We start from the raw sequence: 11,550 nt of genomic DNA on the forward strand, positions 1-11,550 counted from the left end.
GTGCAGCCAGTCCTGACGAGTAGAAAGGGTTGCATTTAAATTATGTGACGGGGCCATTTTATTACGTTCTTGGAGGAGAACCCCTTTAAACAGAAGCTTGCTTACTGGATTAACAAGCATCAAGCTTACTCAGATGTACCGTATTTTTCAGACCATAAGACGCACTTTTCCCCCCCAAATTTGGGAGGAAAATGGGGGGTGCGACTTATGTTCCAAACGCTGCTTACCTGCGGTGGTGGTGGAGCGAGATAGCGGGGCCTCCCTCCTTCAAGAACCCGGTGGTGGTGGTGGCAGCAAAGGAGGTGAGATGCTGCGGGTGTCTGGCTGGGGGCAGACGCGGTTTGGACTTGATACGGGAAGTGTCTGGCTTTGGGCCGGTGAGCGGCACAGGTTTCCAGTGTGCACGGTCATCTTCCTGAAGCTGTGATCCGCAGGAAAATGGCCACCCGAGCCGGCGCATGCGCTGACTTGAAGCTCGGGCAGCCATTTTCATGTAGATAGCAGCTTCAGGAAGATGGCCGCACACACCGGAAACCTGCGCCGCTCACCTGCCCAAGCCCGCAGCTAGACACTGCCTGCATCCAGTCCATCCCGCACCTTCTCCCAGACAGAAACTCGCAGCATCTCACCTCCTCCTCCTTTGCTGCCGCTGCCACCACCACCGGTCCCCAGGCAGGCCTCAGTGGCGCGCAGCCACGTCCGATCGCCAAGCCCCGGGCCTCAGCCAGGCCCCCAGCCATGGACCGGGTCTCAGCCAGGCCCCCAGCCATGGACCGGGCCTCAGCCAGGCCCCCAGCTATGGACCGGGCCCCAGACATGGATCGGGCCCCAGCCAGCCACCGGGCCCCAGCCAGCCACCGGGCCCCAGCCAACTCTTCTGCTGCAGGGCAGTGCAGGGTTGATGGTAATGCTGGGGGTTGTAGTGCAGGAGAGATGGCGCAGCGAAAATAACTGACAAAGGCAGTGGAGTGCAGTCATCCGAGTTTACTCACAGTTCTTTTTAGGTTCCTCAGGTACACTGTACGGGTGTCAGCCTCCCGCGTCGCACTGCCAGACAGGGGTTCAGCACTCTCTCTAGTATATGAGAAGCGCTTAACGGGACCCCATTTTTGTATGTTCCTTTCTTGACCGACTTCCCGTGCTTTGTCTTCTCCCTCCTGCCCTGCGCCTCGCAAACAAAGTCCCGAACGGGTACTCTGAGATCCCGGACCTACTTGGTGCCCTTTTCGGTGGCTTAGATGAGAGTATGGCAACTGCACCTTGGAAGTGCAGAAGCCTCCGGTTTTCTGGCTGAGACGTGGAGTACTCGGCCAGTCCAGGGACCGGTTCCCTTCTTGCGGCCATATCCCTCTGACACCTGGCAGATTCGGGTGTACGGGTGGCCTCCTGCTCCTTCCATACCCCTGGAATCCCTTTCCTTACTGGAGCCTTACTCCTCTGCTCCCCTCCTGGGCCTTCCTTACTAGACCCCACTATGGAGCAGAGCTCCTGAAGAGACTCTGCTCCCCTCCTCTTTCTTGCTTCCTCTCCGACTGAACTGAACGCTGTTTCTAAGATGGCTTCCCTTTTTATATCTTCCTAAAGTGCTCCCCTGAACTACGTCCTCCACCCACATCCACTACATGGTTCCCCCTCTCTTTGGTTCCCCCTTCTCCAGCCAGGGACGTGGAAGCAAAACAAGTGCATAAGGCCCTTCCAGCCGGCCTGGAGTAGTGTGGTGTTGAGTGCAGGTGTTGGGGTCCCGGGCAGTACTCCATCCTTACCTGAGAGAAGGAGATACCACACCTCTGGGTGAGGCGCAGTAACTCTGTGGCGACTGAACCCTCAGGGGCGCCACAGAGGGCCCTGCAATCCAGCTCCACCGCAACTCCCCGCTGCTGGAGCACCGGATTCCTGAAGGACCCTGCCTCCTGTGACCTTCGCTCCACTGCCCCCCAGATAAGATACTGTACCTATTCAGACTATAAAACGGACCCCCATCTTATAAAAATATATTTTTTTCTATATTCCACCCCAAAATTTGGGGTGCGTCTTATAGTCCGAAAAATATGGTATATGCCTCATAATAAATTTGGCACATCTTGTGCTGCAGGTGCGCCAACACAAACTCCAACATTTATGAACTGACTCAAATTTCCGCTACAATTTACATCAATCCCTCCCACTAAAACCCACCACACTCTGTTTTATGAAAATTGGTGCGACAGCAGTGTAATTTTTTTTCTCCACAAAACAGCAATCCCAAGTTAAAATATTTTTTCATTTTCTCCTACCTCTGTGACCAGGTCTGGCTTCACTCGCACAGTGCACCTTCTGATTGCTGTCTGAAATGTAAAGCTGATGACACCTTTCACCTTTAATAATGTTTCTTAACATAGGTATTTCCTATCCTGAAAGTCCATAGTGGTCACTTCTTCCTACAAAAAGAAAAAAATTAAACAAAATAAATTAGGCAGAATTTTGCAGCTTAATATTTACCTGAATAGAGAGATATTTTAAGCCATTCTTTAAAAAAAAAAAATCTTGGACGCCCTTTAAAAAGTGGATCGAAGCTATAATAAGTTCTGTGTGCAGTATGGCAATATCAAACAGATAACCCTTACCAGATCATCAAGTCCATGGATGTGGAGTGTTATGGTTTCGGCTCTTTTGTTTGCACTTGAAATGAAGAACTGTAGGTTGTTTTGCTTGTTCTTGGTTTCTGGTGTAAGCAAGTGACCTGGCACACCTAATGACACGTGAATCTGATGGGCGAGTACTTTGCTACGATTATTCATGTCACTGAAAAAAAATAGAATTTATCCATATATCACAGGAGAGCTCTGTTGTCATCTTGTTCTGGAAAAGGTCACTATAAAAGGTACTGATTAAAGGGGTTGTATCATCCTCTTTCTTCAGGAGTGCGCCACCTCTCGGCCTCCTAGCTTCCTAGGGAGCAGTGCTCTTCTGAAGACTGACGGTTCTTTCCAGCGGCATGACTGAGCAGCTCACCCAAAAAACACACTTTCCGCATTGGAAAAGCCGCCATCAGTGCAGCCTAGGAAATCGGCCACTGCAGAAGTGGACAATAACCTAGGCGATAAGCTGTAAACCAGAAGGAAAAATCCATCTGTTCTTAACAAAGAGGAAAGTATAAGTAAATTGCAAAGTTGCCCTGATTTTACAAGCACTTTGCAATATTAACTTGCAAATTTGAGACAACCCCTTTAATAAACATTAAAGAGTTTATTATTATTTGTCTGGCTGTTTTTTTTCAGGAAAGTTGTGTCCCAAGGTGCAATTTGTTGTGAAATAAAGAAACTGTGCTTTACTTACTGCTGAGTCTTCACCATGGCTCTTATTTTATTATTTGGAGCACTGACATCACGACGACAATGCTGCAGGAAATCAGTGAGGTCAGCGGCTCATGCTGTCTACAAGGACAAAGCCGCTGAGGTCACTGATTGGCTTCAGCACTGCCGACGTGATGACGGCACTGCAGACAATAACAGACACCCGGAGAAGCAGCACTCAGCACTGGATCCTTCGAGGATGCATAATACAGTTCGTTTTTATTACAATAAATTGCGTGTAAGGACAACTTTCCTGAAAATGGAAGACCCCTTTAAATATTACAAAATGGAAAATTGTTCTAGATACACAACACCCGCTTGTCTAGTGCACACACTAGAGCTAATGGTGGACTACATTTAATTCATGACAATTTGTATGAAAAATATGAAGATCATCAAAAGACTGGCTACAGAGAGAGTTGTCCAAACAAGGATACATATGCCAAGGCATACAATGCAGTGAGGACTACCCAAAAACACAGGCCCATGTGCCCAGACATCCAGGGCATTACAGTGACAGCATTTCTGCTGGATGTACACTCACTTTGTACGGACACCACTACTACCAGCTAATACTTCATGACAGCTGTACACAAGCTCAGCCCCAGCATTACACGCAATGAGTTTACCTGTTCTTAATGTTCTCCAGGCTCACCATCATACCTAGCTCACTCCTCGGTCTTTTACAGTGATTAGGATTTTCACACAATTAGTGAATTGCCTGTAAAAGATGTAATACCGTTATATAGAAAATTGGCTTCAAGGGTGAAAGTTATAGTGTTCCCCCAATTATGTTCTATTTTATGTAACTAATGAATGGCCAATTCTTTGTTACCACAAATGAATCCTGAGCAGGCTTTTCAATAGTAAAGGGGGCCTGTCATTCGATTCATGTTGCTCGAACCACGGGCAGGATGAATCAGAGCCTGTCTGTGCGATTGCAGACAGGTAGGTTTGAAAAACCAGGCGGAGACTATTGGGAGAGACCCAGCTAATTTGATGATGTACTCAGCTGGCTTCTTTCCGCCCCACTCCAGATGACTGAGGGAGTCCCTTATCACATCAGACTAATCACATCTCTCTCCTTATGGTTCCTGGACGTCATTTAAAATTATATTTTCTCGGAAACAAGGGAGGGTCAAGAGGAAAACATACTTTGCAGCAATCATGCACAGGGCTGTGGAGTCGGTAAGCCAAACCTCCAACTCCACGACTCCGACTCACTCCCTTATACATGGCTCATGTTTAAGTGATAAATTTACTGTAGCACAGATTCATCTCAGCTAAAAGTCTAGACCTTTTGATCAGGAATAGGACAGACATTTATAGGACATTTCATAACTTTCCCAAATTCTTATGAAAAATATTCCCCACAAACTACATTGAACTACTGTACCCAATTTATTATATATTTTAGGTGACTCTTGGTCTTCCTTTCCTGGGGCGATCCTCATGTGAGCCAGTTTCTTTGTAGCGCTTGATGGTTTTTGCAACTGCACTTGGGGACACTTTCAAAGTTTGCCCAATTTTTCACGCTGACTGACCTTCATTTCTTAAAGTAATGATGGCCACTTGTTTTTCTTTACTTAGCTGCTTTTTTCTTGCCATAATACAAATTCTGACAGTCTATTCACTAGGACTATCAGCTGTGTATCCACCTAACTTCTGCACAACACAACTGATGGTCCCAACCCCATTTATAAGGCAAGAAATCCCACTTATTAAACCTGACAGGGCACGCCTGTGAAGTGAAAACCATTTCCGGTGACTACCTCTTGAAGCTCATCAAGAGAATGCCAAGAGTGTGCAAAGCAGTCATCAAAGCAAAAGGTGGCTGCTTTGAAGAACCTAGAATATAAGACATATTTTCAGTTGTTTCACACTTTTTTGTTAAGTATATAATTCCACATGTGTTAACTCATAGTTTTGATGCCTTCAGTGTGAATGTACAATTTTCATAGTCATGAAAATACAGAAAAATCTTTAAATGAGAAGGTGTGTCCAAACTTTTGGTCTGTACTGTATATGGAGATGCTATCTGCTGTTATTACTCCATGGTGATGGTTCCTCTGTTTCTATATATATTTAAAATCAATGATTTTATTATGTGTAATGTAGGATCTATTTTGGGGGTCGCTATGTGGGGAGGGTCATTTTTTAGCTTCACATATTATCTGCACTTACCCCTGTTGTGTGCCTAATTGATTATCTGTAATAAATTTGTTATAACTTTGTCTTTTTTCCCTGTGCTCTCTATGTCTATTTGACGATGGAGCCTATATAGTCCATAATATGGTAGTATTGAGTATAACATTATATGTAATGGTGATTTAAAATATACATTAGAATTGTGGTGTACATACTACTTTTTCCATGAATTGTGCTATTTTACATTGTTAATGTGGTAAATGACTATTCTAGCTGCAAAAGTCTTGTTTTTATTGCAATATCTACATAGGTGAATAGAGGCCCATTTCTAACAACCACCACTCCAGTGTTTTAATGGTACATTGTGTTTGCTAACTGTGTAAGAAGGCTAATGGATGTTTAGAAAACCCTAGAAAACCCTTGCACAAGTATGTTAGCCCAGCTGAAAATGGTTTGGCTGATTTGAGAAGCTATAAAGTTGACCTTCCATTGAGCTAGTTGAGAATCTGGAGCATTACATTTGTTTGTTCTATGAAACTCTCAAAATGGCCAGAAAAAGAGAACTTTCATGTGAAACTCGACAGTCTATTCTTGTTCTTAGAAATGAAGGCTATTCCATGTGAGAAATTGCCAAGAAACTGAAGATTTCCTACAATGGTGTGTACTACTCCCTTCAGAGGAGAGAAAAAACAGGCTCTAACCAGAGTAAAAAGAGAAGTGGGAGGCCCCGCTGCACAACTGAGCAACAAGACAAGTACATTAGAGTCTCTAGTTTGAGAAATTGACGCCTCAAAGCTCCTCAAATGGCAGCTTCATTAAATAGTACACGCAAAACGCCAGTGTCAACGTCTTCAGCGAAGAGGAGACTCCGGGATGCTGGCCTTCAGGGCAAAGTGGCAAAGAAAAATCCATATTTGAGACTGGCTAATAAAAGGAAAAGATTAATATGGGCAAAAGAACACAGACATTGGACAGAAGATTGTAAAAAAGTTTTATGGACAGACGAATCAAAGTTTGAGGTGTTTGGATCACACAGAACAACATTTGTGAGATGCAGAACAACTGAAAAGATGCTGGAAGAGTGCCTGACGCCATCTGTCAAGCATGATGGTCTGGAGTTGCTTTGGTGCTGGTAAAGTGGGAGATTTGGACAAGGTAAATGGGATTTTGAGTAAGGAAGGTTATCACTCCATTTTGCAACGCCATGCCATACCCTGTGGACAGCGCTTGATTGGAGCCAATTTCATCCTACAACAGGACAATGACCCAAAGCACACCTGCAAATTATGCATGAACTATTTAGGGAAGAAGCAGGCAGCTGGTATTCTATCTGTAATGGAGTGGCCAGCGCAGTCACCAGATCTCAAACCCATTTAGCTGTTGTGGGAGCAGCTTGACCGTATGGTACGCAAAAAGTGCCCATCAAGCCAATCCAACTTGTGGGAGGGGCTTCAGGAAGCATGAGGTGAAATTTCTCAAGATTACCTCAGCAAATTAACAGCTAGAATGCCAAAGGTCTGCAATGCTGTAATTGCGGCAAAAGGGAGCATTCTTTGACAAAAGCAAAGTTTGAAGGAGAAAATTATTCTTTCAAATAAAAATCATTATTTCTAACCTTGTCAATGTCTGGACTATATTTTCTATTCATTTGGCAATTCATTTGATAAATAAAAGTATGATTTTTCATGGAAAACACAAAATTGTCTGGGTGACCGCAAACTTTTGAACGGTAGTGTACACACACACATCATGAATCATTGTGCATCATGAATCATTGTATATATTAAAGGGGCCCACTGAGACTCAAAAATCTGGAGCCGGCCCTGTGTGTGTATGTATTTTACACAGGAGCAGTGTGTGTGTATATATTTTGCAGAGGGGCTGTGTGTGTGTGTGTGTGTGTATTTTGCAAGTCTCCTGTAATGTCCACATCTGCCCCAGGTTAAATCTCTGACTGACGCAGCGCTCTGACTGACACAGCCCCCTAACTGATGCAGCGCTCTGACTTACACAGCGCTCTGACTGACGCAGCCCCCTGACTGACACAGCCCCCTGACTGATGCAGCGCTCTGACTGATGCAGCGCTCTGACTGACGCAGCCCCCTGACTGACGCAGCCCCCTGACTGACACAGCCCCCTGACTGATGCAGCGCTCTGACTGATGCAGCGCTCTGACTGATGCAGCGCTCTGACTGACACATCGCTGTGACTGACGCAGCCCCCTGACTGATGCAGCGCTCTGACTTACACAGCGCTCTGACTGACGCAGCCCCCTGACTGACGCAGCCCCCTGACTGACACAGCCCCCTGACTGACACAGCCCCCTGACTGATGCAGCGCTCTGACTGATGCAGCGCTCTGACTGACGCATCGCTGTGACTGACGCAGCCCCCTGACTGATGCAGCCCCCTGACTGACACAGCCCCCTGACTGATGCAGCCCCCTGACTGACACAGCCCCCTGACTGATGCAGTGCTCTGACTGATGCAGCGCTCTGACTGACGCAGCCCCCTGACTGACGCAGCCCCCTGACTGACACAGCCCCTTGACTGATGCAGCGCTCTGACTGATGCAGCGCTCTGACTGATGCAGCGCTCTGACTGACACATCGCTGTGACTGACGCAGCCCCCTGACTGATGCAGCGCTCTGACTTACACAGCACTCTGACTGACGCAGCCCCCTGACTGACGCAGCCCCCTGACTGACACAGCCCCCTGACTGATGCAGCGCTCTGACTGATGCAGCGCTCTGACTGATGTAGCGCTCTGACTGACGCATCGCTGTGACTGACGCAGCCCCCTGACTGACGCAGCCCCCTGACTGACACAGCCCCCTGACTGATGCAGCGCTCTGACTGACGCAGCGCTCTGACTGATGCAGCGCTCTGACTGACGCAGCGCTCTGACTGGCGCAGCGCTCTGACTGACGCAGTGCTCTGACTGGGGCAACGCTCTGACTGACGTATCGCTGTGACTGACACAGCCCCCTGACTGACGCAGCACTCTGACTGACACAGCGCTCTGACTGGCGCAGCCCCCTGACTGATGCAGCACTCTGACTGACGCAGCCCCCTGACTGACACAGTGCTCTGACTGACACAGCCCCCGACTGATGCAGCGCTCTGACTAATGCAGCGCTCTGACTGACGCAGCGCTCAGACTGATGCAGCGCTCTGAATGACGCAGCGCTCTGACTGACGCAGCGCTCTGACTGGTGCAGCGCTCTGACTGACGCAGTGCTCTGACTGGGGCAACGCTCTGACTCACGTATCGCTGTGACTGACGCAGCACTCTGACTGACGCAGCGCTCTGACTGACGCAGCCCCCTGACTGACACAGCGCTCTGACTGGCGCAGCGCTCTGACTGACGCATCCCCCTGACCGACGCAGCGCTCTGACTGGCGCAGCGCTCTGACTGACGCAGCCCCGTGACTGATGCAGCGCTCTGACTGACGCAGCGCTCTGATTGACGCAGCGCTCTGACTGACGCATCGCTGTGACTGGCGCAGCGCTCTGATTGACGCAGCGCTCTGACTGGCACAGCGCTGTGACTGGCGCAGCGCTCTGACTTTTATATGTATGTGCACAGCGCTGACCCACTACCCGCGTCACATGACTATGGGAGACATACATGAGGGGCCAGGTGGTAGACTTTTGGCTGGTGTAGAAATTAAAGTTTTGCCCTTTTTCCGTCACAGGTGAGAAAGGCTGCAGAGTCCGGCTCCACAGTCAGGAGCCATCATAGGAGCACACAGGATGCAAAATATGCTGGCCCTGTGACGCAGGAACACTTCCATGGAGCCAGAGGCTGGAGCTTGTAGAGAACGCGGCGGTGAGCCCTCCAGCACCCGGCCACCCCCCATGTATACACGGCCACTTACACCTCACCGGCCACTCAGCTCTCCTGGACGCAGCACGTACACCGGGGTCACACAACAACCTCTCCAGCCTCAAGCACACGGCGACCGTTACCTAACCCCACCCACAGCGACACCTGCAGCTGATTGGCTCTGGAATCTGTCACAGGTCTTCACACAGCTGGACGTAATCTCACAGCGCTGGGTTTGAATGAGTCTCGTCCGTTCTCCTCGTCCTGTCCCGGAGCTGCGCGGAGACACCAAGAGCTGACACTACCCCCGGGCGGACACGGTGAGTGACGTCCTGTGCTCCGTACATACCGGGGCCTGTTTCCGGCCTAAAGAGGCTGATCACAGAGAACAATAGCTTGAACGTAAAGTGACTGATACCAGAGAGCACCAGCAGGCATAGATTGCTGCAGCCAGGTCAGTGAGCTTTCATTGTTGTTTTCCAGGAGGAAGGAATCCTGTGTCCGCCATCACCTCTGCAGCTGGAGCTGATCCACCAGCTGTCGGAATACCTGGGAGTGCCCACTGAGCAGGTGAGTGGTGATCGGGCCTGGGACTGGCGCACATGTATAGGGGCTCCAGCCTTATGTTGTACTTTATATATGGTACCAGTGATTGCTCACTGACACCCCCATGTTCCTTCATATCGCTACCCGTAGCGACCACGCACCAATGGCAGAAAAGGAGAAGTGACCTCTCCAGCAGGACAGAGGGGCATGGGGGATTCATAGCTGAGTATACTCAGGACATACAGTACAGACCAAAAGTTTGGACACACCTTCTCATTTAAAGATTTTTCTGTATTTTCTTGACTATGAAAATTGTACATTTACACTGAAGGCATCAAAACTATGAATTAACACATGTGGAATTATATACTTAACAAAAAAGTGTGAAACAACTGAAAATATGTCTTATATTCTAGGTTCTTCAAAGTAGCCATCTTTTGCTTTGATGACTGCTTTGTACACTCTTGGCATTCTCTTGATGAGCTTCAAGAGGTAGTCACCGGAAATGATCTTCCAACAATCTTGAAAGAGTTCCCAGAGATGCTTAGCACTTGTTAGCCCTTTTGCCTTCATTCTGCGGTCCAGCTCACCCCAAACCATCTCGATTGGGTTCAGGTCTGGTGACTGTGGAGGCCAGGTCATCTGGCGTAGCACCCCATCACTCTCCCTCTTGGTCAAATAGCCCTTACACAGCCTGGAGGTGTGTTTGGGGTCATTGTCCTGTTGAAAAATAAATGATGGTCGAACTAAACGCAAACCGGATTGAATAGCATGCCGCTGCAAGATGCTGTGGTAGCCATGCTGGTTCAGTATGCCTTCAATTTTGAATAAATTCCCAACAGTGTCAAAAGCAAAACATCCCCACACCATCACACCTCATCCTCCATGCTTCACGGTGGGAACCAGGCATGTAGAGTACAACCATTCACCTTTTCTGCGTCGCACAAAGACACAGTGGTTGGTACCAAAGATCTCAAATTTGGACTCATCAGACCAAAGCACAGATTTCCACTGGTCTAATGTCCATTGCTTGTGTTCTTTAGCCCAAACAAGTCTCTTCTGCTTGTTGCCTGTCCTTAGCAGTGGTTTCCTAGCAGCTATATTTCGATGAAGGCCTGATGCACAAAGTCTACTCTTAACAGTTGTTGAAGAGATGTGTCTGCTGCTAGAACTATGTGTGGCATTGACCTGGTCTCTAATCTGAGCTGCTGTTAACCTGCGATTTCTGAGGCTGGTGACTCGGATAAACTTATCCTCAGAAGCAGAGGTGACTCTTGGTCTTCCTTTCCTGGGGCGGTCATCGTGTGAGCCAGTTTCTTTGTAGCGCTTGATAGTTTTTGCAACTGCACTTGGGGACACTTTCAATGTTTTCCCAATTTTTCAGACTGACTGACCTTCATTTCTTAAACTAATGATGGCCACTGGTTTTTCTTTACTTAGAATTTGTATTATGGCAAGAAAAAAGCATCTAACAGTCTATTCAGTAGGACTATCAGCTGTGTATCCACCAGACTTCTGCACAACACAACTGATGGTCCCAACCCATTTATAAGGCAAGAAATCCCAGTTATTAAACCTGACAGGGCACACCTGTGAAGTGAAAATCATTTCTGGTGACTACCTCTTGAAGCTCATCAAGAGAATGCCAAGAGTGTGTGACGCGCTCCCTGGGCCGTGGGGCACCCAGTGCCAGGC

General features: G+C 48.1%; 1 protein-coding gene across 2 annotated transcripts; it reads right to left on the reverse strand.

The window, feature by feature from the left end:
• Positions 1-2,279: 2,279 nt before the first annotated feature.
• On the reverse strand, positions 2,280-9,460 carry LOC141176269 (armadillo repeat-containing protein 1-like). Of its 2 annotated transcripts, none has more exons than XM_073660228.1 (4): positions 9,362-9,460; positions 3,962-4,053; positions 2,604-2,781; positions 2,280-2,417 (listed from the first exon to the last, which is right to left on the reverse strand). In XM_073660228.1, exons 2-4 carry the CDS (start codon positions 3,991-3,993, stop codon positions 2,370-2,372), a joined length of 258 nt encoding a protein of 85 aa, XP_073516329.1. In that variant the 5' UTR covers positions 3,994-4,053; positions 9,362-9,460; the 3' UTR covers positions 2,280-2,369. The 2 variants fall into 2 exon arrangements, 1 of the variants encoding a protein (XP_073516329.1); XR_012253125.1 differs by having other exon boundaries at positions 2,299-2,390.
• Between the last annotated feature and the right edge of the window lie 2,090 nt (positions 9,461-11,550).

The sequence above is a fragment of the Phyllobates terribilis genome, unplaced genomic scaffold (genome assembly GCF_046119375.1).
Source record: "Phyllobates terribilis strain yellow unplaced genomic scaffold, ASM4611937v1 Scaffold_21__1_contigs__length_20361869, whole genome shotgun sequence".
NCBI classification, from domain to species: domain Eukaryota; kingdom Metazoa; phylum Chordata; class Amphibia; order Anura; family Dendrobatidae; genus Phyllobates; species Phyllobates terribilis.

Bases quoted from the DNA above. Each gene is read 5' to 3' on its own strand.
- LOC141176269 (XM_073660228.1), bottom strand. From the start codon at position 3,993: ATGATGGTGAGCCTGGAGAACATTAAGAACAG. The intron at 2,782-3,961 runs GTAAACTCATTG...ATTTTTTTTCAG, and splicing joins CTGGAGAACATTAAGAACAG to TGACATGAATAATCGTAGCA. The intron at 2,418-2,603 runs GTAAGGGTTATC...TTCTTTTTGTAG, and splicing joins TCCATGGACTTGATGATCTG to GAAGAAGTGACCACTATGGA.